The sequence below is a fragment of the Sarcophilus harrisii genome, chromosome 6 (assembly GCF_902635505.1).
Source record: "Sarcophilus harrisii chromosome 6, mSarHar1.11, whole genome shotgun sequence".
NCBI lineage: Eukaryota > Metazoa > Chordata > Mammalia > Dasyuromorphia > Dasyuridae > Sarcophilus > Sarcophilus harrisii.
The window spans coordinates 38,718,539-38,745,704 of NC_045431.1; the positions used below are offsets into that span (position 1 = coordinate 38,718,539).

A 27,166-nucleotide genomic window follows, 5' to 3' on the forward strand; every position below is an offset into this window, starting at 1 on the left:
AACATGTAAAATGTGCATGAGAAATGCTATTCCCATATAGCTGTCATGAGAATCATGTCAGGTAACATAATTTAGAAACCTTGGCAACCTTATAAGTTTGATTTATTATTATTATTATTGTAACATCTCAAGAAACTTTCACAAATAACAAAAGATTTCAGGAGAGATGTATAAATAGATAAGATCAGAGAGACTGTCACTCTAACAATTTCACCATTTTGAATTAATATAGAATAAAGTTGTTTTTGGTGGGGGGAGGTTCCTGCTGAAAAAGCTTTAATTGTATTTCCTAAAAGATTTAAACAAAACAAAGAATTTTAAGAGACAGAGTCTGTCAGCCAGCTCTTATTTATACCATCACTCACGTAGTATATGGATGCCAAGTGAAAGGTTGACAGAGGTCAACCTTGCCTCTTTTTATAGCCAAAAGATATCTAGATAACTTGATTCTCCAATCTTAAAACAAAACAAAACAAAATAACAATAACAACAACAACTAAAAAAAAAAAAAAAAAAAAACCCGAAACCTTTCAATTCCTCTACCAGAACAAAGGCATTCAGGGAAGAACTTATTCCTCTTCAGAGAGACCCCACAAGACATCCAGTTTCCTGTCTGGTCTCCAAGGCAGGGAGAAAACATGGACTGCCTAGCAGGAAGTGTCTGAAACTATGGGATCAGAAGTACTTTAGACTTGGAAAAATAAATTGGATTAGGAATTTTGTCCTTAATTTATGAGACTCTGGTTGGAAAAGGTAGTAAAACGTTCTTAAATTTTCTTATTCCCTTGAGAAACAATTGTAGTCAAAGAGACCTTGCTGACTGTCAATATTCAATTAATTTTTCTTTTGTTTAATTTTAAATCATTCTTTGAGGTCTTTTCAAAAGGAATGGCTTCAACTAATTGCTCTCCGGCTTTGGGATATTTGTAGCCAGGCACGTTCTCACTCCAATCTTTGTTTAGCCTGGATTTCTAATTTTAGCTCTTTTAATCTCTCATCTTAAATCTGTCCTACCCAGCTTTTAATTATACTACAAATAAATGCTTTTGGAAGGTGGTGATGACTAGATAAAGTAAAAATAGCCCTCCCTTCCCCCACAAGTCCTTGATGTCTAGGAGAAATACAATATACCAACTCAAGCCCCTTTCCTTACTCAGTTTTTCTTTCAGAATTCTTAAAACTCAAGAATAAATTATAATCCATAAATAGAATACTTGGCATCTCTTCATTTCTACTTAGTGGTGTAAATATATAGAAATAGTGGATATAAAGCTAGGTTTTGAATCAGGAATGATTTAGTGCCAGTCCTGCCTTTAACACATACTGTGGGACCCTGGACATACCACTTAACTCCCTAGTCCCCCAGAAGATCCTCTGAGACTGGAGTCCTTAACATTTTCAGAGTTATGGGCCCCTTTGACTATTGAAGGAAGCTTCTACACCCCCTCAGAGAAAAATGTTTTTAAATAGTTGAAGGAAGTGCTAAAATATATTAGGAGGTTAGTAAAAATCAAGATGTGATTTGTTTTCCCATCCCAGTTCATGAACCCTATCCCCAGTCCCTCCATAGAACGCCTTGAACTCCAGGTTAAGAATTTGTTCAAATCAATTAATCTCTTTTATTTTTATCTCCTAATCTTTAACCATCTTAAAATGGTAAGATAAGCAATTGATATGTGTTGGTAGGGAGAATTTCCTCATTGGAAGTTCCCTAATCATCAAGGCTAGAAACTGGAAAATGAATGGATGCCCATCAATTGGAGAATGGTTGGGTAAACTGTGGTATATGAATGTCATGGAATATTATTGTTCTGTAAGAAATGACCAGCAGGATGAATATAGCCCATCACCATTACTACTACTACTACCACCACTCCCCCTACTACCACTGTTTCTTCTGCTTTGACTACGGAACTAATTAGCCCTGACACTCCCTTGAAGTTACTTACTTTTCGGGATGCCAAAAACTCCATGCCCTTGGCCACCTGGAAGCTGTAACAGATAAGATGCTCCAAAGTTAGAGCGTTCTTGCACAGGTCTTCAGCAGCTGTTTGGAAGAACAAGATGAGAACAGTCAGTGAACAATATTCCTTTCCCCCTGCAATAATAATAATAACTCTACAACCTGAAAATTAGACTCAAAGAATTAAAAGCTGTAGGAATACTTAGAACAAATTACAATATCTTCCATGTGTCGGGGTAGAATGTAGAGTTAATAATATGTTCTCATATTCTGGGGAGCTACAAGAGAGTTGAGAGGTAAAATTGGAATAAGGAATGGGGACTTTGAGGATAACTTTTTTTTTTTTGGTAGTTTATTGCTTTGGATACTTTCCTGTTGTTCCTATGCCCAGAGTGATAAACAATAATATCATATTGAGAAGTCTAAAAATAAAATAATAATATCCAAGTTTATTAAATTTCTTCTCCCTAAGCCTCTGGGGATAAAGGCTAAAAAAATGAAAGATAAACTTCTAAGGACAAAAGGAAAACTACCCCAATTGCATACACTTTCTCTTTCTTATTTTTAGACTAAAAACTAAAGTCTTTCAGGGAAGATCTAAGAGTGGGTCTTCTCCTTCAAAAGGATAATTTGGTATCCCTATGCTTCAAGCATGGGATGACTTCAGATAACTCTATTGCTGCTTACTACAAATGGGTCCAAATGAAAAATGGCTTTTTAGGGTTCCTCTCCATATTCATGCCTTCAGACTGCTATTTCTCATGCCTAGAATGCACTCTCTCCTCACCCTCTCCTCATCCTAACCTCTTTCTATGCTAGGTGCTAGCTTACTCCCCACCTAAATCACCTTTAACTTTATATAAATGGAACTCATTTCTCCCTATGGAATGGAAGCTCCCTGAGGGCAAGAACTCTTTCATTTTTTTTTCTTTGTATCTTCAGTGCAGAACACAGTGACTGACACATAGTAGGGACTTAATAAATGTTTACTGATTAATGGACATGATATCCCTTACCAATAAATATTTCAGAGGCACTCCATCAGAATATATTTTCTCAGAGGTTTGTTAAACTTAGAATCCTAGAGAATTATAGAATTTTCGAGCTGAGAGGGTCCCGGAAATCACCTAACTCAACCTCTTCCTTTTACAGAAGAGGAAACTGAAGTCTAGAAAGTAAAAATGCTTTGCCTGTGGTGACAGAGAGATTTCCCAAATCTCCTGACCCCTTGAAAGGTATTCTTCCCCTTCCCCCCGTACCATAGTGTATCTCCTATTATTTGTTTCCTCTTCATTGGTTCTACTAGAGATATTAAATTGTGAAAAAAGAAAGAAATAACTCCATGAAGAATACCATTAAGTGTGAGCAGGTAATAATAACAAAGACCAATATTTATATGGCACTTTAAAGATTTTTTTTTACATTCAAGGTAAAAGTCTGAGCACTATCCCCAACTCTTTTTTCTTCCCCTCTGGGGTAATTCCCAACCTAGAATGTGGGTACTTTGTTTCCTAGAGGGAAAGGATTCAGATATGAGTCATTAATCACCATTTCTCATAGCACTTCCTTTCCAGGCAAACCCTTTCCTCCATGCCCCTGAGAAGTACCAGGTTTTTGACTCAGAGTAAAAAAAAAAAAAACCTGGAACTCCCCTCTAGTTCTCAGAGGTGAGATGTCTCCAGCCACATAAAAAGAGAAGGAGCATCTTCCCGGTGAATTTGGCATTTGCAGTCCCAGAAAAGTCTGATTTTATCAGTATAGGGAATATCCAGTGTGGAAATTCCCTTCAGTAGTGAAAATGGGTACTTTCTCTCAATTTATAATCTTGGAGAGTTAGCTAGGGCATGAAAAGATTAGAAGGCTAGTCTGTGTCAGACCCAGATCTAAATTTCAGTTTTCTTAACCTCCCAGTGTCAGCTTTCTATCCATTCCTACTATGCTGTCTCTTAGTAAATGTGAATTATTTGCTAATTTGGACATATAACCTATAGACTCAGGTCATCTGAGATAATGGTGTGACTTGGGCAGCTCTAGATTGAGACAGAAACCTCACTCTCTTAATAGTCATGGTACTAACCTGGTTCCTTGGTTTAAAAGAGAGGTCATGAACATGTCTGCTTTCCTGGGCACAGGGTTCCATTCTGGCATGTTCAGAATTGAAACTACAAAGCTATTTTTGCCACCCTCTACAAGAAAGGGATCATCTCTTCTTAGAACTTCATTTATTCCCACATGTACGTTTTTAGTAAGGCTGAGTGCACCAGAGGGCCAGTGGTCTGTTTATAATTAGAGACTCTCCATTGGACTTAACTTTCCTTTTATCTTTCCCCAAAGGCACATAAGTAAAGGTAAAATAGAGCAGATGACTGGTTTACCTTCCTCCTCCTCCACATCGCTGAGGGATTTCTCCTCCACAAACCCTGAACTTGTCGAGCTCTGGCTACTGGTGATGCTGTCTAACCGGCGTTTGGGGTCCACAGGGATTTCCCCCACATAGTTGTCCTTTCCCTGTCGGAACCGTGAACTTTTGGTCTGAAAAGGAAAAATTAAATCACCATGCAGGACAGAGTGTCCCCAAAAGGATTCACATTCATACACATTAAAAAAAGATGCCCAAGACACCAAAAAATTGATTTCCTGGAGAAGAGATAGATACTGCTTTGTAGGCAAATGGTAATTTTGGTAAGAATGAATGATATTCCCTAAAGTCTCATTTCTTTTTTCAATTGAAGGAAGAAATGACATGTCATCTCCCATTCTTTTTTTGTCACACTTCCCAACATTCTAAAGCTCTTTGGAAAGGAATTGACACCCTCCCCTGAGACGCTAAATAGGACTAGGATAGAAGAATAATAATCTGGAGCTGACCTTCCCTTTCCTTAGTCACTCCTAACACAAGCATCTTTCCCATCTAAAATGGGTCAGTAAATTGATGTCACCCCAATAAAGTCTGAGAATTATTTTTCCTAAAGGTGAAAAGGAAAGTCTAAAGCATCTCAGGAAGAATAGGAGGAGTTTCGAGCCCAACTACAGGAATTTCCTGTTTCTGATCATTTTCTCATGGAATTTCAACTGGAAAAGTCAAACTTATCACTGGGATATGTTTCCCTGTTTCAAATTATTGTCAAGAGCACATGACATACCTTGTAGGCAACAAATTCATCTCTTTTGCTCCTTAAGTAAGTCGACAGGTTTCCAAACTTGCAATATTCTACTATCACCATGAGTGGTCCTGCAGAAGGCAAAATATATTTTAAAAGGGAAAAATGTAGTAAGAGAAGTATGAACAAAGTGTTATGGGACATCCCAAAAGGCTGTTCATTGCTGACTATGGTCATCAGAGCAGGTTCAGAGAAGGTAGTACTTGAACTGGGATTTTAAAAATGAGCAGTTATTTAAAAGGCAAAGAAGAACAAGGATGTTGTAGATGTAAAGAACACTAAAAAGACTTGGAAAAGGAAAGGATATAGATAGTGAAGAACAGGAAGAGGAAAAAAGGATGGAAATAAATTAATGAAAAAAACACTTATTAAGTGTTTAGTTTGTGCCAAGTACCATGTTAACTTCTAGGGACATAAGTATCAAAAGCAGAGACACTTTCTGCCCTTAAGAAGCTTACATCTGAATGGGCAAGCCTTGTACAAAGGGGAGTGGTAGCCAGGGAGGAGTGCTTTGATCCCAAGGTTATTGGGATGGTGAGGGGGTCCATAGACGAAAAATGACAAAGTTTGATTTCAAAACTGGGAGGATAATGAGAAAAGATATGTGATGGGGAAGGGAGTGAAGGGAGTTCCAAGATCTGCAAAGAACTCCAGGGCAAGTGGTATTAGACTGTGAATCTCAAAGAAGAATAGTTAATGAAATGGAGGAAAATATAATCAGGTGGGAAAAAAATAAGATGTGTACACAAATATCTATAACATGTACTAGAATGTAATAAGTTCATAAGAGAATTACAATATTCTATGAGAATTTTTTACATCTTGTTTAGTCTCTCCCTTAGCAGGGGCCAAACTTGATTTGACTTAAGAACCAGAAAAAGCTCAAGGCCACTAAAATTTGAACAAAAGTTTTCAATAACAACAATAAAAACATTTTGAGAATTTATTATTTCATTGACATGGGTTTTCCAAAAAACCAGCTGTTCATCGCCTACTAGCCAACTCTATGGTGGTGAACATGAATGAAAGCCTAGATATATATATTCCATTTGGTAATTTACCAAACACTTCACCCTAAGTTGTTTCATTTAGTCTTCAGAACAAGCTTAGGGGGAAAGTAGGAAAGATAATATTATTTCCCTTTTGCAGATAGGAAACTGAGGCTCACAGTTCAAGGTCATTTGTAAATCTAGGATTTGAACTCAGTTTCTTGATCCCAAATTTTCCCACTATACCACAGCTCACTCTCTTATCATCCATATCTATTATACATGTGATTTCTGAAGGAGAACATTTCAAAATAAGATCATCAGAAGCACCTGCAGTTTCTTACCTCCTGGCTTGGTACAAGCCCCAAGAAGATTGACCACATTGAGATGGTGGCCAATATGAATGAGGATCTTTAGCTCAGACATGAGGGCCCGATGTTCACTTTGTGTTGCCCCCTCTACAAACATAAAACAAAAAAAGTTGTTATAAGATATCAGGAGAAACTAAAATGGCTACTTTCTCTACTTGAAGCTGTAACATTTCCCCTAGATGGTTTTCTCTAAGTGGCACTAGGGGCTCTCTACTGCAGGAACCTTAGCTGCCCACATTGTCTTCTGATTTATAGAATGAACAAAGAAAATGGTGGAAAGTATCATAATATTATTCTATTCTTACCTTTTAGCATTTTGACAGCGACTGTTCTACATGTCGCTGTCTTGTCGATTCCAAAAGCGTCAGCCTCCATTACTTGGCCAAAGGCACCACGACCAAGAGGTTTACCTAGAATCAAAAGGTGATACAGATTTGGGTCAAATCACTCAAGGAATGGACTATAGAAATTAGGGATGGAAAGGATAATCTGATCCCTATCTGGTCAAAGAAAGAAACCCCTTCCCAACAGCTTTAACTGGTCATCTGTTTTCTATTTAAAGACCTTTGTAATGCAGGAGTCATTACCTAATAAGGTAATTCTTTCTACTTTGGACAGTTCTGGTCATTAGGAAGTTTTAGCTGATATTAACCTAAAGTCTCTGCTGCTTCAGAAAAAAAAAAAATCCAGTCCCTCTTTCACATGATTATTGTTCAGATAATTGAATGCTCCCATCTAGTCTCTACATTGATTTCAATGTTATCCCCACCATTAGACTGTAAGTCCCTTAAGGGCTTTTCTTTTTGCTGTACTATTTGCTGTACATTTTTGTACTTTTGCTTTTCATTGTATACCTAGCAGTTGATATAATAACTAGAACATAGTAAGCATTTAGCATATGCTTCTAGACTATTAATCCAAAGGAACAAATATCCCTAACCCAGATTTACATATTCCTTGTCTTTTGGACAGCCTTCTCCTGACACTATGTAGATGGATCCTCTGTCGAGCTTCATTCTTAGAGAATGCCATCTGATCAATTTTATCTCCAATTAATATTACGTGGAAACTCACCTAACTTCAGCCGGTCTCTGGGGAATTCCCACTTGCTAGCATCATAGGGAAGGCGCTCACAGTGCTCATCCAAGGGGAGCTCATCAGGATCCATGATGATGGACAAGTATCCAGTCTTTAGTTCCCCTCCATTGGCCTGGAAAAAATGACTCTTTCCTGTCACATACACCACATTTTATTGTGCGCGTTGGGTTGTGGTAGTAGTTGTGGGTGGTCACATTCCCAATGCTTCATTTCCCAGTGAAAATTCACTGAGATTGAAAGCCATCACAATGCTCTCCTAGCGCCGTAGTGCTAGAGTGCCCTCCTGCTCCCACAGGGCTCATAATTAAGTGCTCGAGTCTTAATAACTGAAGACAGTGTAAGCATATTTCCCCTCTATTGGCCTCTATCAATTAAAGCCTAGGGGCTAAGTCCTTAGGAAACTAGGCAAGAATGACAAGGCATTGAAAGAAAAATGTCCCTGTTGATTCAACAACAATGGCAAGAAACAACACAAAGAACCCCAGTCAGTTTCCATTTGTCAGGAAAAACCAATGTATATGGGACAGAAGGAAAATGGTTTTGTTACCCGTTTAATGGTCCGGAGGATGATGACAAGAAGCAGCCAAAAGAACATGGCAATTACTGCTGTGCCAACCAGAATAATGAGCTCCAGGTTTGTCTTTTCCTGAGCACCTGGAAAAAAAAACAATTGGATATATCAGAAAGTGCAGAAAAGTCACGGATGTATATCTCTATGCATATTGATCTGAGTTATTTAATGTGCTTAAATTTTAAAAGTTAAATGCTAATAAAGGTGTTGAACAAGAGAGAAAACAGGGACAGTTTACAAGACTGGCTAATTTTAACAAAGCCCCACAAATGTAAATGGAAAAGATGGCAAAAGACACTGAGTATGCAAGGAAACTGTCAGTAATAAGGAATCCAAAAATGAAGTCATTCAGTGATTAGAGATAAATATAAAATATCACAAAAGATTTAAATATAGAAAATGTTGAAAAGACTGATACTGAATTAAAGAGTAAAGGAAAAATAAATCAGGTTTACTTTGTTACCTATATTTTGATTTATTGTGATTTTTTAAATTTTTTAGACCCTTTAGGATCAGGGTCTGGTGTAAGTGAAAGGAGTCACTGATGGGGGAGTAGGAGCCTGAATGAATAAATCAGAACAACTGGGAACTCATTAACTATCCTTAAGGAGTAGGCATTCAGAACTCACACAGCTTTAAAAATAGAAGAGATTCCCAGAGGTCTAGTCTAGCCTATATCAAGTATATGTCCAAAAAGTAGACTAAGTCTTTGCCTGAGGAGAAAACACTGTCACTTTCTGAGGTGGCCATTCTCTTTAGGGATAGCTTTAATTCTTAGGAAGTGTTTCCTTATTCCAAAGCTTCTAGAAGTAAGAGGAGGAGCTGAGTGAGGATGATAAAGGACAATCTAGGTAAAACCTGGGTACTGTTGGAGGGTGGTTGTTAAAATGGTATAATGCACACCACCACCCAAGGGGTGAATATCAATTGGAATCAATCCCTTCCACCTCCTTCCCTTCCCTTCCTTCCTTCCTTCCTTCCTTCCTTCCTTCCTTCCTTCCTTCCTTCCTTCCTTCAGCACTAGTCTGATCACATCAGTCTTCTATTTCATAAACTCCAGTAGTTCCCTATTAACTCTAGGATAAAATATTTCCATTTTATTTCATTGTTTTGGAATTTCTTTTTTTTTTTGGTGGGAAGTTTTCTTACATATATTAGCACAGTTCTGCATGTACATATAATTTATAAATAGACTAGTATATGCATTAAGGATTCTTGCTCAAAAATGTTTTACTGATGTGGATGTCCTATGAAGGCATTTTAGAGACCACTGCTCTATAAAATAAAAAAACCTTAAAGAAATGGAAAATTTAAGAGTTAGTTGAAACTTTCAATCTAGGAGTAATTAGAAAAGGGTGATAAGGAAGCAATTACTACCTTTATTATCAGCTAAGTACAGACTGAAAACAAACTGGGGCATAAGCTATGAAAATGACTGAGGGCAGCAAGGAGATAGCTGAAAGATAAACAAGTAATAGTTAACAAAATAAATACTGATAGGTAATGGCAACATGGCTAATGTATACTTTGAAGTATGGTTTATGTTAACTGAAATATTTATATGAGAAAGTGAAGTATTATTGGAAGACTAATGGGTACTCCTATTTTTCATTTCAGTTTGAGTTTTTTGGTACAGACATGAGGTTTCATAAGAGTAGGAATTTTCAAAGTGGAAACTACCATTAATGAAGCAGGTCGCTATTCATTTAAAAACTACAGAACTAGAACTATATTTTTAATCAAAAATTAAAACAATTCCAAAAAAATCAATGAACAACTTATTGGTTACTACTCTATTCTCTAAGTCCTTGCAGAATAATTCCTTATAGATATATTAATATTTATGTAATACTTTTTATTGATTGGATGGGTTATGAAGAGATACATTAATGAGATTTTTAATCTGAAATCCCAGAAAGCTGTGCTTATCTTATAAAAATGTCAGAACTATTTAAAATTATGAACATGCACAGTATACCCATATGCAAAGATCTCCTAAAAATTGCATATGCAATTGTGCATCCCTCTTAGGCTGTTTTTAAAGGTATATATTCAGTATAACACTGTCATATCAACATTGGTTCTTCTTGCAATATTTCCTTTTGAACTTCCTTCTGTTTTGCATATTTTAAGTTCCTTCATAAATCTTTTTTTTCTTTGATGTCACTATCACTATCTTTTCTACTCTCTTCCATCACTCCCCCCACCCAAAATAAATTAAAATTCCCTGGAAATATACATATGGTCAAAATGTACATGTTGGCTGTATCTGAAAGTATGGATTTCATTTAGGATCTTTAAGCTGTCACTTCTATAATTCAATTTTAATAAGATTTAGCCCAGTGGAAATCATAAAAAAATCTGTTTCTCTCTAAGCTACACCATCTTTACGAATATAAAGTATTCTTTTTACAGATATCCTCATAAGATAGTGAACTTCTTTCTCTTCCCAAAGTGAATTTACGTTTATCATTAATACAACAAATGAAAGAAGATACTAGGTCTGGCTAATATTGTTTCCCCAGTGAGAATAGGAAGGCTTAAGGAATATCATAAGACTGGATCTAATTCTAGAAAAATGGGAGAAAAAAAGCCTCAGAAACTTCCCACTGACCTTCTACCATGATGAGGGTCTCCGCTTTCACGCATCCAAGGACATTACAGGCTTGGCAGGTGTAGAGACCTCCATCTTCTTTCTGTACCCGGCGAATAGTTAGGTTTTGGTTCCCATCTTTTAATACAATTCCTGAGGGTTGGAGTAAAATAGTCATTCTTATTTAGGTTGATGTTTAATGCCTGATTTTTGACCTCTTCCCTCAAGGAACAAAAATCAGTTACTGTTTTTTAGGTTCAGATTTTGACTACTGTCAATGAGCATTCTAATGAGCATTTCAATGAGTTAGTCCAGTACACACTAGAAAAAAAAGAATTTTATTTTTTAAAAAAGGAAGAAAGAAAGAAATCACCAAATGAAAAAAGTTTTGATAACTTCATCTGGAAAAATACAGCAAGAAAAGTAGAACAAAAAGGTACTACTCACCTGAGTCCTCAACAAGAGTTTCATTATCTTTAAACCATGTAATCTGTGGAGGAGGGATTCCAGAAACTGAGCAAGAAACTTCAAGGGTTTCACCGATGTTGGTTGTCTGGTTCTCCACACTTCCTGTGATCATAGGTGCTGCACGCTCTATTAGTATTAAATAAAATTGTACAGACACACACACACACACACATATATATATATAAATTATATATATACACACATTTATGTTTTTTGCTTTCAGCTTCTTGATGATTCTTTGTGAATACTTAATTCAATCCAATCCAATCAACATTAATTAAGCATTTATAATGCATGAGGCTTTGCAGCTGAATGTTGAGTTTTTACTAAACAAATCCTAACTAATAATAAATTGTGTTAACAGGAATGTTTTAGAAAAATTATGGAATTATAGTTAAAAATAACATCCTCATCCCACATGTCCAATGTCACCTACATCTGTCCTTAGGAAATTTCTCCTCTGAGTATTCTTGGAACTCTATAGTACTCTTTTTCCCTACAAAAGGAAATCTGCCAAGAGGGCAACACATATACAGAGCGAAGACATGTCAACAATCTAGGGCTAAGCAAGTTGGAAATTGCCTGGGCCACACTACAATATGGGTGATAATCAGAGGTACGTCTTAATATCATTTCTAAATGCTGGTGTTTTCCTGAAAATCCCACTCTTTATGGCACAAACTCAGTTTGTGATTGATGAAGTTATAGATGTCCCCGTAAAGTCTCCAGTGGAGAGAAACAAACAAGAGGGCAGTTCTAAATCCTGCCCGGCACACATGCAACCAAAAGACTCAAGTATCGGGGAGATGTTTGCGTAAGAAAAATGGGAACTTTTGGTCTCTGCTTAAGTGTACAACAAAATTTGAAAGATGAATGTGTTCAATAATAGAGTGCTGGCCTGGAATCAGGGTTCAAATCCAGTCTGAGACACTTACTAGCTGGGACAGAATCTCTGCTAGACAAAAAGGGATATGTAAGAACAAAGAGTACTTGGGAAAAGGGGGACATTGGAGGGAAAAAAAGGTGAAGGAGGAAGGGGTTACAAAGGCAAACTCTAGCTACTTCACAATATGACATGAGCTGAATGTAACTCAGCACATGGTCTCTGGACTCTGCAAGGGCTGTACACTAACTCCTCAGAACACCCAGAATGATCATTCTATTCCCTCCATCGCACTTGGGGCCATGTTGACAAAGGCTTTTGCAGGGGACCAGCAAAGCAGCACTTCCTATTCCCTGGGAAGCAATTCCCCTTTTCCAGTATAAGCCAACACTGAATCATCACAGTATTCAATGAGCTTCCTACCCCGGCAGAGGAAGAGATCTTCCGGTCTTACATCACTAGTATTGCCTAATATTGCCAAGCCAGAAGATGGCACATATGGAACGAAACAAGCCCTATAAAAACCCTTACAATCCGCTTTGGGGGGTGCTCCAAGATGCTACAGAATGGATCCAGATGGCAGGGAGGGTTAGGTATTTAGCAAAGCACTGCCTGTGATGGGAGCTCTCTATGCAGGATGTTGTGGGAAATGACCGGCTCCATACCTTGCACAGTGAGATGCTTAACCATGCAGTGTCTCTTCTTGGTCTTCTTGTCTTGAGCCAAGCAGACATAGTCCCCCTGGTCTTGCAGCGAGACGTTCCACAGCTCCAGGGTCACAATGTCGCTTGTGCTGTTGGAGATCACTGTGGCATTCATCTTCACAAGGGCGTCCAAGCTCTTGCAGACGGGCATGGGGAGCTCTCCCAGGTGCTCCTGAGAAGCTCTCGGGCTGATTTTGTACCATGTGAGATTCTCGAATGTGGATTTTTCTGCAGTGCACCCCAAAGATACATTCTCCTGCTCGGTGGGCTGATTGCCAGGTTGAAAGTTAATTTCAAGACCCCCTGAAATTAAAAAAAATTCCATCATTAGCAAATACACTTAAACTTAGAATAATACAATGATATCGCCTCAGATTGTCCACAGAGAACAAAAGGGAGTGGAAGATCTGGCCATTATTCAGCTAATTTTAGAAAGGGAACCAACTCCTTGCTCTCCCACTGTGACAGGGAGATTTGAATTCTTGAAGATTTTCCAATCGGTACAAATCTACAGAGCAGAAAGAACCAGTGACAAACTCTTAGTTGGTTGTGCAGAGATCAGCCTGGTTAGATTCAGAGCATTCACAATTTGGCCTCCAGGTAGTGAATTTTTCAACTACAGCAGCTCACAAAGACCACAAGGTATGAGGTATGCTCCACACCGGTGGGTAGCGCCGTCATAAGGATGAAATCAGAGATCCTTGCAATGCTGATGACACTCTAGTCCCACATCCTTAAAGTGAGTTTGGGGCCTAAATTACTTAGTTTTTATTAGCCAGAGAGTTACCAAATCTCTAGTTTTGCCTTGAAATACAAATCTTTTAGAAACAGATTTTTTTTTAATTTGGTCAGTGTAATATCTCTATCAATGAATGTGTGTGAATTCTACAGTTGCTATTTATAGACTGAATTGAATAGTTTATTTTCTATGTAAGAACTAGATAAGTCTCATCTTTGAAAAAGTGACAAAGTTTTCCTGCAATGGAGCCTCTATTATTGAGAAGTGATTAAAAAAGTGACCTAACCTCCCATCTCCTTTCAATGGAGATCTGTCCTCTCCCTCCAACACACACACACACACACACACACACACACACACACACGTGCTATATGCTCACTTGTCACATGGAAGGAGATAATCCTCTCGCTGCGTCCTACTTTGTTGACAGCTTCACATTTGTACAGGGATGACACATTTGCAGCTTGAACCACCAGGGTGCTTACAGTCTGTGGGAGAAGCAAACAGTTTCATATTCTGTATCTGCCAAAGACCATAGGAGGTGCGATGATAGAAGGCTGGGCTTTGATTCAGGAAGATTCATTTTCCTAAATTCAGTCTGGTCTCTGACATTTACTAGCTGTGTGATCTTTGGCAAATTACTTGTTTGCCTCAGTTTCCTCATCTGTAAAATGAGCTGCTGAAGGAAATGACAAATCCCTTCAGTGTCTCGGTGGAGGAAACTCCCCAAGAGTCAAAAGCCACTGAAATATGTGAATATTCAGGGTAAAAGTTAATTTGTACATATTTGTGGTACTATGACCACTGCACAGTCTATTCACATATATGGTATCATAAAGGATTCCATTATATTGGAGTAGATCATGATAAAAAAAAAATACACTCAATGGGCCCATCATTTCATTCAGGTAGGGAACTCCCAATATTAGGATACTCTTCTCCATTGGTGATTGCAATCTGTTGATAACTTATTATGTAAATTCTAGGGAGTAGACTAAAAGCACATAGAAATTAAGTCATTTACCCAGTCACACAGCTAGTAAATGTCAAGGATAAGATGTGAATGTATTTTCTTGATTATAATCCTAGTACATTATCAACTACCCCACACTATCTCTATTTCTATTATATTTTTTTTTAAATTATAGAAATGTTTACAAGTCTGACATTAGCAAATACACTTAAACTTAGAATAACAATGACATTGCCTCAGATTATCCACAGAGAATAAAAAGGAGTGGAAAATCTGGCCATTATTCAGCTAATTTTGGAAAGGGAACTAACTCCCTGCTATCTCATTGTGACAGGGAAGAGATTTGGGGTTCTTGAAGATTCTTCTCTGGGGCATAAATTGTAACAGATTCCAAAAAGTGGAAAGGACCAGTGACAAGCTCTGTGTCGGTTTAAAACATTTTAAGACTTTGCTTAAAATAGTAATTAATCTTCCAACAAATCTGATTATTAATCTATCCCTGGTGCAATGTTGATCCGGTAGAATGTGTGTACTTCCCACGAGGGAAGCCACAAGTTTTTGGTTTTGTCTTTGAATTCCCAGTGCTCAATGGTAAATGCCCAATAAATATATGTCAATTGAGTTCAATAACAAAAGACAGACATTCAAATCCAAGCCCTTTCAACTCACTTTGTTTTTTTCATCGATCATGACAAATTGATTCTTGGTTATTTCGATGGGATTCCCCCCACTGAGATCCTCCATGCTCTTCCACTCCTTGCAGACGTAGGGCTCTGTCACTAAGCCAGATTGACTGAAAGAGACAAAAGTGGGACTGGGTCATGATCACTGGGCAGGAAACAGAACCACGGCTTGGTGGGCATGTTCCTAGAAGCCTTTTAAATGGATCCCTCGTATTCCAAGACCTCTGTGCCAACTCCAAATCAGACTTCCAGAACCAGAGGAAAGTGTTCTAGCAATTGGGCTGAGGTCGATCCTTCCAGGATACTGAAGGGAAGCGGCTATTTTGGGAACAAACCTTCATTCATAAATTGGAGAGACTGGACAATTCAAGTTAATTTAGTTCAAAGGAAGGCAAGGAGACTGAAAACCACCGGGCTCCTTTAGGAATTTCTTGAGGACAGTGGCCTTTGTGTAGGAAATGATCAAGCAGCTGAGGAAGAAGCTAGCCGTGGTCATTTCAAAAACAACAACAGGAAGTGGAAGACATAGGGTGGTGGTAGGGGCTGTTGGGTTTGGGATGGCTTTTTTTTTTTCCTAAGGATGTCTGGCCTTGTGTTGGAGCCTGATAAGCAAGCCACTGAGGGCTGGAGCTCTTTCCCTCATTCCCAAACATCAATCAGCACACTTCCTCTTGGGGATGGGCTTTCTCAGATAAGAGGGGGCATCATATTCAGCAACTTATTAGCGTAAGAAGAAACAGGGAGATTAGCAAGGAGCATAAATCGAAAATATCCTGTGTTTGGTAAAGAGGTAAGGGCCTCCTGAGGAGAGAGATGGAGAGACTTTCATCTTCCCAGACAGGCAGAGGACCAGCTGATCCCGAAGTGGATTATAGGGACAAAAAGCAATTAATAAAAGGGGGGAACCTAGAGTCAGTGACTAAGCAAACAGAGCTCAGTGCAATCGTACCAGCTGCCGGGATGGGGCAATTTTAGCCAAGGAAAACGTAAGCCAAAAGACAATCAAGCGGCTGGGTTGTACTTACCCAGGGTTGTAAGTGCATGCTTCTTCCAGCTGCCAGTACCAATGGATGTGGAGTGGTGGAGGGACGGCATAAACAGTACACGTCAGGGTTTGCATTGAGCCATAATGGTAGGAATCCACTGGGGCAATCAGAGATTTCTCACCAATCTGGGGTGGAACTAGAAAGAAGAAAAATGAAGGTCAGGAGCAGCTCATCAGCCTTAGGAAGGCAAGGAAGAGGTTTTGAACAACTAATGACTATTTCATTTTTTTTTTTTTAAGAAGGTGGTTGATTTTATCTTTTGTTAAGGATTGCCAAGTGGTCTCCTGAACTTATCTTTTGGAGTTGCCATATTTTCCAGAAACACAATTGAAAAGACAAGTTCAGCAGACTCAATAGTCTTGAACGCTCCTCGCACATATCCCTTTATCTGTGTGTGTGGTGTTTCAAGTGTCAGTGACGTTTTAAACTTTAATTATTTCAGAAGTAGAAATGCTATAAACTTACAAAAGCATCACTTAAAAATTCGAGATTTTTACTCCTTATTTGGTTTTGTGGATTTTGAATAATAAAATTTTAAAGTTTAAGTCAAATTCAAACAGAAATGGAGACCATTAAACCATAAATAAATATCCCTGTGGCCACATAGTGACTTAGAAAACTGTGTGTTATCTATAGACTCTGTATTTTTATTTATTTTGTTAATATTCCCCAATTATATTTTAATTTAGTTTGGGTTACACTTGGGAGTGTTGACGTCTGTATTTGACAACACTGATCTAGAGTTGCCTCTAGCATAAAATGGGGATTGTTTTGAATTTTAATGAGAAACATAATAATATTTTGAAATGTAAACAAATGATCTTTCAAGTGTTGGGTTGTTTTTGTTTTTATCAAAGTGTAATCCTTCTGCTTCTGAAGTTATTAAAACTTAAAACTGCACTAAGACTTTTGAGATATTGAATAAATGAGAAAACTGGGAACCAATGAATTAATTGATTTACCCAAATTCATATATATATATATATATATATATATATATATATATATATATGTATGTATATGTGGACATGTGTTAAAATTTATATATATATATATGTATGTATTTATATGTAAAATATAAAATTATATCTATACCTGGACTAGGAGGCAGATAACCAGAACTCTCCTCTCTGATTCTTCTAAACTCACAATTAACAAGAAAAATTCAGGAAAACTACTTAACTCACTCTGCCACAAATTCACTCATTTGTAAAATAGGAATGATAAGGATCCTTGCTCTCCTTACTAAGTTAGGGAGGATCAAATGAGATAAGGGATGTGAAAAAGTGGAAAACAGAAAGCATTACATAAGCATAATGTACCATCCTCTTTTTTATCTACTTCCCCAAGCCTGATCCCTTGCTTCAGATAGGGGACCTACTGAGAAATACTTTGCGTATTGCTTCAGATAGGGGACCTACTGAGAAATACTTTGCGGATTCCTTCCAATCCAACATTTCAAACCCTTTAAATTGCCCCTCTTTGAAGGTTTGTAACTTGAGCATACTTTTAATTATTCCCTGCATTACTACTGATAATATAACTTCATTCACTATCTCTCCATCTTCCTGGTGAAACAGGAAGGCTGCTAACCCTTCCCATAGGCCCTGCCATGGACTCCCAAGGTCCTCCAAACCTTCCCATCTGCCCTGTGTATTCTTCTCACTTATAACATTGTCATCTGACCCAGTGATGTAACTTAAGAACCCTGAGGCTCTAGGGGATAGCTGGTTTCTCCAGCAGAACCACAACATAACAGCCGGACTAGGGGCAACAGGAAGGATGGGTGGAATGGATTAGGAGATCGAGAGAAGAAATTACAATTCATAACGCCAGGGCAAGGAAGACATAAAATACCACATCCTTCAATAAAATTAAAGCTTCTCTCTCTTCTGTAAATTCAAAGTGACTTCTGACAAAGGGATGATTTATAGTGAAATCGATGTGGTCATGCTAATTTGTGAAACCTTCTATAATACAGAATCGTTGCTAGGATGGCTGATAAGCAAAATCAGTAAAAAGTATTCAATGAATAATATAAAAAAAAGAGTCTAATCCTGCCCCTAAATCCACCAGCACACATCTATATGCCACGTATAAATCTTATGATCTGGGCTAAATTGCTCCCAAGCTCCTTCCCATCATGCTGTGAATGCCATTCTGAGTATTTGCAGAATATTACAGTCACATAATAATACAGAATATTATTCTGATAAGAAATTAATTTGAATATGATCAATAGACATCCCTCCTCATTGCATTCACTCCACTATCTTAGATTAGCCTTTAAGTCAACACTTGATCTTTCCTAGAAGTAGACTGAGGCAATGAGAGTCAGAAAGAATTTATCAAGTGCCTACTGAGAAACAGACTATGGAAAAGATGGCAAAGGGAGGGATCTGATCCAAAAGGGGAAGGTGTGGATGTTCTTTACAATTAAAAAAAAGCAAAAGCAAAGCTCTCTAGCTCACCATTCACCACCAGAGAGACCACGTGGCTGTGTCTCGCCTTAGTAACGGGATTGATGAGGAGAATGGTATAATTTCCCGCATCCTTTTCACTTGCTTCTGTAATTGTCAGAGCATGGCCAACTTTCACTGTATGGTTGCTTTCCATGGCTTTTCCATTTTTGTACCTGTGAGGGAAAAACAAACCAAACCCCAGCATCCTTAGTATGTGATAACAGGTCCCCTTTAGAAAAAATAACACTGGGTGTTGGTTTCTAATATTTACCACTTAATTTCGGGGGTGGGATAGCCCATGTATTTCACAGGGATTCTGACCCGTTCACCCAACTTGGCTTCCACCAAAGATTCCATTCCACTGTGAAAGGCAACAAAAGGCTTTTCTGCAAGAAAGTAATTGTGGAAACAATTGGAAACCTTCAATATTCACAAAACAGCAAGAAATTTAAATGTCAATTGGTTGGCGTGGGTTGTTTTGGTTTCATTTTATTTTTTATTACTCCCATGAAAAGCCAAGTATGTGGCAGTCTGAGCTGCCTTGTTAGGAGGGAAAGGCACATCATGGTACTATCCAGGTAACCCACAGCCGAGGTTTTTTAGCCAATCTAAATTTATTTAAGTTCTAGTTTCCAGGAACTAGTCATCACAAGACTGGAGGGAGGCAAAGACTCTACAAACACAAGTTGAGAGCATGTAACATGATGTTCTATGAGATCATTGACTTAGACAGCACTAATGGGATTAGAAAAGTCTTGAAAGCATATAATGACTTGCCAGTAGGGGCAGGGGCCAACCAAAGCCACAGGCTTTATTTTTGGAAAACATTCAATCGATTCAAGGGGATGGATGTCTTACCATGGATAGTGACATATGTGCTGTTTTTCTTGGTCATCAGCCCACTGGATGCTTCACAGATGTACCAGCCCTGATCACTCCGGGTTACATGCTCTACAGTCAAGGTGCTTAAAAACTTCTTAACGTCACTGCCCAATGGAGTTTTCAAATCCCGTATTTCAGACTGAAGAGAGAGAGAAAGGTTTATTCAGAGACTTATTAGTGAATGTTAAACAACCAGCTCCTCTTTTAACATAATGTACACTCAGCACACTGTTAAGTTTCATCTTCATTACTAAAATTTTCTTCATCACTTTCTTAAATCTAGAAATCAATAAAACAAATCCTCCCGTTTTGAAGCAATCTCTAATAACCAAGGTTAAATCTTTACACTGAAGATTTAACAATTTTCCCTTGATTGAGCTGACTTTGGAATATCCCTGGCTTTAAATCAAGCCCCAAGAACCTAGAATTACCTGGTCAGCTTCTAGCCACTCACGTGATAATATATTTTGTCTTACTACAAGGTATCTTGTCCCACAGTAAATACTATTTAATGTTGATATGAGTAAGTCTTGAACCCTTAATATTATAGAGACAACAATCGTGCTTGGGACAAGAAGGACTAGACGACAGCAGGTGAATTAGAAATAGGACAAAAGCTCTATCCATGAGTGCAAGATGAAGATGAACTGCCAGAGAGACACAGCCAAGAAGAAGAGAGTCCAAGACTCAATGTCACCCCTGCCCACCTCAGAACTCCTGAGAGGAGCAAAGAGAGTCAAAATAACAAAATAGCATACAGGATTTTCATCTTGTATAAGGGAGGAAATAATTTTTCCAGCAGGAAAAAAAATGTTCAGTGCAACAGAAGAATACAATTTCTGTGAATTTTCCCTCATTCTCTTTCTCCGTGTCAGTGGGTGCTCCATGCTCTGTGGTCCCTTTAAAACTTAAAGAGATTCTAAGAGCTGATCTGGCCAGAGGCTGTCACAACTCATCAGGGTGAGTCCCTCCCAAGAATTCTTATCAAGGTATCTGGAGATCTGGTTTGCTTTGTGAGCATTACCTTCAAAGAAGGATGTTCCCAATGAAATTTAATCCCCACATTGAGTTCTGTCCTTGCTGTGCAGTTCAGAACAAGCTTTTCTCCAACAGCCAGTTCCACGCTGTGAGGGGGATCCAGAGCCAGATCATAAATCCTGTACCCTGTAGGAAGTAAATTGGAAAAATAGAAGATGAGAGAAAAAAAATCTGAAACTTGGGTATATGTTCTTTCCCAATGATGCAGTAAGGCACTCGCTTTTTAAATGCCTCGGGATGCCTGAGGGATTTCTCCAGATCCTAAACCCTCCCAGGAATCTGAGAGACAGAATCAAGATCATAGACAAGCCTAAGAAAAACTCATGCTGTAGGGACTGATATTCCCTGGCACCACAGGCTCTTGAGTTGTGTGAACTTGAGCAAATGACTTGATCTCTCTGGGTTTTAGAATTCTCATCTGGAAAATGAGAAGATTGGCCTAGGTGAAACTATAAGGTTACCTCCAGCTCTGAATCTATGATCTGGTGATCATGATTAGGTAGGAAAAATAAGGAAAGTAATTGTCATCTTACCAACTACCGCAATGATGTACATGAGAGACTGGTAGCTTTCATCGTTGATTTTTGCTTCACAGAAGACCATGCCTGCGTAACTTATCATGTAGCTGGGAAGACTGAAACCTTTCTTGCTATCCCAGAAAATCTTTTCACCATCGGGAACAAATCTCTTTTCTGGATACTTCTGGGGAAACAGTAATGGCATGGTCAGTTGGCATCCCAAAGGGAAAATTATACAAATCTAGCCTGAATACATTTCATTTAATTCTAATTAAACCTCTTCTTTTATTTCCTATTTTTAAAATCACAAATTGTCTATTCTAATCTTCCTAGACTGGCTTTTAAATCCCTTACTGGGCATTGCCCTTGTGAAATTGAAAAACTCTATATGGAGTATTTGTGTCTTATATAGACAACGAGAGTCCTAACAAAGCATAGATAAAAGAAGAAAATTGGACTTACTGCATAAAGTGACACATTGAGATTTGAGATGGAACTGAGGCATGGGATTACAACGGTTTTGTTTTTGTTTTCTTTGATGTACAAGACACCGTGCTGATCACTTACTGATGAAATAAATGGAGACCTGTAATCTAAAGGAATATTTCATTTCATTAGTGAGTTAACGAGTGTCACTTAAAATATATCATGATAGAGTTAGTTTGGCATGATACTGTGAAATAAAATGTTCCATTTTCATTATCATCCCTATTATAATTTCTTAAAGGGTTCCTCCCTCCCCCCAGATAATAAGTACTAATATTTCTCTCCTTATTTGGGAGGTACTGAAATTAGATTTTCAAGATATGTCTCCAACACCAGAATAGAACCAGCACTCTTGCACAAACTCTGGCAATGAAGACACTGAATTTCATTTGATTTCGACCTTCTACGTGAAGTCTTCCCGGATTCCTCCCCATCTTTCCCACCCCAACCCCAATTTATTCTGAACTGCACAATGAAGACAGACAAAATTTAGGGATTAACTTTCACCTTAAACGTCTTACCTAAGATTTGAAACCAGAATTCCTTCTCTTACAAACTACCCTGTATTTATTCTCTATAAACTGATAAATGACCATGTAGTTCCTCACCTCTTAGAAAGTAAACTCCTTAAGGGCACAAATGATTTCATTTATATGTTCAAATGCCCAGCACTCAGCATAGGAACTTAATAGATGTGCTGATTGGTTATGTGAATTAATTACCTAGGATATTGGCTAATTATAATTTTTTCCTCTGATTACCAACATAAGGGGTAACTACATCCATCACTTAGATCCTAACAGCCAACTATGTTGTCTAGGATCCACATATCACTTAATCCTCGATTTTGTTTTCAATGAAAAAGCTTGGTCCCATAGGACAGCTTACAAAGGCACAGAAAGGTTTGGAGGTAAGAAGAGAGATAAAGAATCAGGGTGACAGTATTTATCAAAACAGCATCTCAGTCCATGGGATAGGAGAGCACAACCCCAGAAAGCTTTAGTAAGAGCAAAGGACCATTGACTGGAAGACATCGCAGGGCATGCAGGGCAACTTCTTCATTTCACAGATGAGGAAAATGAAACCCAGCAAAGTTAAGTGACATGAATAAAGGTCCTCTGACTTCAGAACTGTACCACACTGTTATCAATCATAAAAGTAATTTTCATCTCTCCCTTTTCTTTTTTCTTTCTCTTTCCCTTTGCTCTTTTCTTGTCCCTTGCCTTCTTTCTCTTTCTTTTCCTGCTCTTCCCTTCCTTTCCCTTCCCTTTTCTTCCCCTTCCTTCTTTTCCCTTCCTTTATTCACTTCACTTCCCTTATCTTCCCTTCCTTTCTTGTCAACTGATCACTATATAGCTTTTCAATAAAAGCAAATCAGTGTCTACAGGATTTTACATACCATGTTTTAAACTCTACTAAAAGTAAACTTTTGAACTAGCTCTTTCCAGCCCTCTATGTAGAAACAGCAGAAATGAATCCTTTTGTAAATACTAATCTATGAACTTAATATATATGAAGAGATAAATCTCAAATTCAAGTTTAAGGAGTGATACAGAAGAGCATCATAAAGTTGCATCATTCTAAGACCATGAAGGCAGACCGCCTGCTGTGCTAAGTTAATAATTAGGAGGGTTGAAGCATTCCATCCTAACTCAAGGGAGCTTCCCTACTACAGATGGCAGGCACCCAGAAAAATTGCCACTCACATGAGTACTGCTGCGATCAAAGAGCTTGGAGTTTAAACAACAGAGAAGGGAAGACAAACCTTCAAAACTTTAGCAAAGGAGGGGCAGCTAGCTGGTGCAGTGGAGAGAGGACTAGCCCTGAAGTCAGGAGGATCTGAGTTCAAATCTGGTCTCAGACATTTAACATTTCCTAGCTGTGTAACCCGGGGCAAGTCACGTAATCCCAAATGCCTCAGCAAAAAAATGTACAAAACACTTTGACGGCAATTCACCCTCATCCCTTCAGAAAGGGATAGTTAGGATCAGAGGTCTGGCCAGCAGATCTCAATGGCAAACTCACACATGGGTGTGCCTCTCAAACCTAACATAATATGGATTCCAAGCTAGGCAGATGAAGAAACGGTTAAACCTGGATGAGAGGAAGGATAAATATCTCTTTCCCAGGCCCACCCCCACCCACAAATAGGAGAAGCTCTATTTCCTCTGCAGCTGCAAAGGACAGAAAAGCAGGAGGTCTGACTTTTGTCTCTCGACTGGACACAAGTCAAAGGAAGACCCGATGGGGTCAGGGCCCCACTTCCTAACTCTACCCCCTCTATGAGGGAATTGGGTCTAAGACTAAGGAAGTAAAAATGGGGACACAAGACTGAACTGCTGTTTAAGGGGAACATCCTGACAACCCTTTTCCACTGTAAATCCTCATGACCCCAGGTCTGGACAGCTCAACTCCTAAAACATTGTGGATCATTCATAACCTTGGACAGGACATGACATTTGAAGTAATCCACGAAAGACAAGGAAACTCCCAAATAAACAGTGCATTGACCTTCTTAGTAGGACATCCTACCTTCCATCTGCATGCTATGAAAATATGGCTTAACTTCCCCTTATAGGATGTACCCTTGGAACCTGAATTAACTCTTGGATGCCATTAAAAGTCTCTCTGGCAAGTGGCTTCTACTTCATTGTCTCCTCCCAAAAGGAAATAAACAAAAAAGAACCAAACAATCATCCATCCTCCCCAAACAAAATATTTACTGTTACTTTGCGAAATGAATTGTCACATGTCTCTGCACTTCCTGACTTGAACGAAGGAAATATCAAAATATTATAGGAGACGTTCTCCTTGTAACATTTCCAGCCAGGCTGAGAGCAGGAAATCCTTGTAGTCTCCAGAGATAGGCTGATCTCTTCAGCCTGCTAGATCAAAAGAAGCTAGAGAATCACAAAGAACTGAAGCATCCCCCTCCTGAAGTTTGCCTGATCTGGCAAAGGAGAGAATGGCTTTTTAACTGAGGAGAAAAAGAAAGAGGGACTAAAGAGATAATGCAGGGAGAGGTGGTACCTGGAGCTTGCAAAGTCTTACCAGAAGCAGTCTATACATGAGTTATGTCTACACCTGGCAAATGGAACGAGCATTCTTAAGTCTTGTGCAATCCAATAGTGGTATATGTTATTTCAATGTAGTTCCCATTACTTGGGAGAAAAGAGAATGTTGCACAATTGAAATGCAAATGGGACATGCACTTAAGATCTGAAGAGCTGATTGGAGTCTTTCTCTGCAAATGAAATGCTTCTTTGACAGGGGAAATCTTAGCCAGTCATCTTCAGGGATCATGGAAATCTCAGGATACCCAAGCAAAACACTAGTTACTGTGTCTCAGATTTAACTTAAATCAGTTTGCTGATAAGGAAATCACAAAGCACTTAGATGCTGGGTGTGTGCAACCAGTATTGGTCCCTAAGTAATATTAGGGACACCCTGAGTCTCAATAACAGAAATCCTTGAGCCTGAGAGTTCACAGAAGCAGAGTGCATTGGAAAGAGCATTGGATTTGGGGTTGAAGGACTAGGTTTCAAATTCCTTCCCTTCTCTTTATTTCTGCTATATGACGTTGGATAAGACCCATCTCTCTTAGCCTCAATTTCCCCATCTGTAAAATTAAGAAATTATAATACCCAAGGTCCCATTCAACTGAAAATTTCTGATTTATAGAAAGCAAGTTCTGTTAGTCTATTATCTCTGATATTACAAATGTTACAACTCTCATATGGCATGGTATCATTGAATATACCTTTAAGCCAAAGGTCCATTTACTCTACAAGCAAAAATAGGATTGTTAAAATTTTTCTCATGAAATACACACACAGCTCCAGTTTAAAGGCTCTTGTACTCCAATAATTATACTGTCTCACTTAACTTCACCCCCAAATCTTCCTATGCAGAAGATTTCAATTGGGATGCACATTGGGAATGCTGTTGGGGAAGATGGAAGTGTCATCATGGACTGCTTTGGAATAAGAGAGAACTAGTGTAATTAAGGAAACGAGCATGACATGGACCGGACTCTGAAACAAATGAATGACACCTGCAGTCACCGAAACGACTTTTTGCATGGGAGGAATTTTGAAGTTTCTGGTCTGCAGCAAGCCTTTGAGAGGAAGGCTTTTGTCCCGCTTGGCTCTCTTTGTTTCTCCTTTGTTCTGAGGCTGGGAAATCATATGGGAAGTCGATTATAACCACTCACCTTGAACATAGATATAAATGCTTGAGCTCACATCGTTGTCTCGGTACAGGCACTTGTAGGCTCCAGTGTCATTTCCTATCACTTTTGTAATTGTGAGTGTCTTACAGAAGGGACCGTCCCAACAATCAGTCACCATCACTCGATTATCGGAACTGCCCTGATTGTTGGGCCATAGCCAGTCCAAATCTCTTTGACCCCTGAGAAAATGAATGGTTCTAAGTTAGCAGATGGATTGCAAGGCAGTCAGCTGGCCAGAGACAAAGGCTTTGTGCCTGAAAATTCTATAGGCCATAGAGTCATTGTTCCTACAAGTTCTTCTTCCTAAAACAACAGGTCAAATTCTCATCCAAGAGAATGCCATGGGAAGTGGTTCAGAAGTTCCTTTAGACAACTCTGGTTTCATTCTTCATTCATGCATTCACTTACTTAACACAGTGAGTGCATACCTGGGCAAGATTCACTGGGGAAGCTGACATGGCCCTCATGTCTGTGTCTGTTCTAAGAAAGGTCCCACTTTGTATTTGGCTTAAAGTTAGATTTACATAAAGACATCAAGAACCAGGAAGACAAGGGTTCAAATATCGCCTCTGACATTCCGTGATTGATCCTGAGCAGATTATTTAACCTCTTAGTACTGAAACTATAAGTTGCAGAGAAGTATTAACCTTTACTTTAAAAAAAAAAAAAAAGGAAGTTTTTCACTGAAAGCTCCCTGCACCAATGAAATCCTAAATTTGGTTCTAATCCTCCATCCCTCCATCCCTTCCCCATACAGCTGTGGTATATTTGGCCAAATAAATCTGGCCTTCTAGATAGTTTAGTAAGTGGGACTTTTGGGGGTCCTTTTCCTACTGGAGAAAGATGCATCCTGCCCTACCCAGGAAGGGAGGGCTGGAGGAAAACTGTTGAACTACTTTTTTTTTTTCCATTGACTGCCTCTCATATCTTTATCATTATCCATTGGATATGGATTCCAGTAAGATCACCACTTCAATGGGAGTACTGAAACATAGAGAACACTATCTGATGGAGACTTATACTTAAGGATTTATATACAGGTGTCCCAGAGGCTTTCCTAGAGAAATGCACCCAGTTCAAATGATTTAAGGTTGGATTTATTCCTGGTTCTTCTAGATCTAGCAGATGCTTGTGTCCAGTGAAATTTCAGAGAGACATTTCAGCAGGATCTGAATCAGTTTCTTTGTAGCTTTCTAGCCCCTCATGGCTTCATACAAAATTCTTTCACCATTCTCTGCTGCTCTAAAAAAATGCACTTGTATGTGCTAAGGGTTTCCCAGAGGTAACACCCCCTCTTCCCCAAACTC

The 27,166-nt window shown here is 38.7% G+C and overlaps 1 protein-coding gene across 1 annotated transcript in view; it reads right to left on the reverse strand.

Moving 5' to 3' along the window:
- The window catches only part of KDR (kinase insert domain receptor), a 43,899-nt gene that overhangs the window by 11,639 nt on the left and 5,094 nt on the right, over positions 1-27,166 (reverse strand). Inside the window, exons 3-22 of the mRNA XM_031943497.1 lie at positions 25,842-26,038; positions 21,605-21,735; positions 21,158-21,326; positions 20,611-20,750; positions 19,563-19,725; positions 18,976-19,090; positions 18,714-18,877; positions 16,222-16,378; positions 15,183-15,306; positions 13,920-14,028; positions 12,763-13,104; positions 11,194-11,340; positions 10,768-10,899; positions 8,130-8,236; positions 7,559-7,694; positions 6,790-6,894; positions 6,458-6,571; positions 5,107-5,195; positions 4,339-4,495; positions 1,950-2,047 (exon numbers count right to left, since the gene is read on the reverse strand). Of these exons, the coding sequence (XP_031799357.1) occupies positions 1,950-2,047; positions 4,339-4,495; positions 5,107-5,195; positions 6,458-6,571; positions 6,790-6,894; positions 7,559-7,694; positions 8,130-8,236; positions 10,768-10,899; positions 11,194-11,340; positions 12,763-13,104; positions 13,920-14,028; positions 15,183-15,306; positions 16,222-16,378; positions 18,714-18,877; positions 18,976-19,090; positions 19,563-19,725; positions 20,611-20,750; positions 21,158-21,326; positions 21,605-21,735; positions 25,842-26,038 (2,896 nt within the window). The remainder of the gene's footprint in view (positions 1-1,949; positions 2,048-4,338; positions 4,496-5,106; positions 5,196-6,457; positions 6,572-6,789; positions 6,895-7,558; positions 7,695-8,129; positions 8,237-10,767; positions 10,900-11,193; positions 11,341-12,762; positions 13,105-13,919; positions 14,029-15,182; positions 15,307-16,221; positions 16,379-18,713; positions 18,878-18,975; positions 19,091-19,562; positions 19,726-20,610; positions 20,751-21,157; positions 21,327-21,604; positions 21,736-25,841; positions 26,039-27,166) is intronic.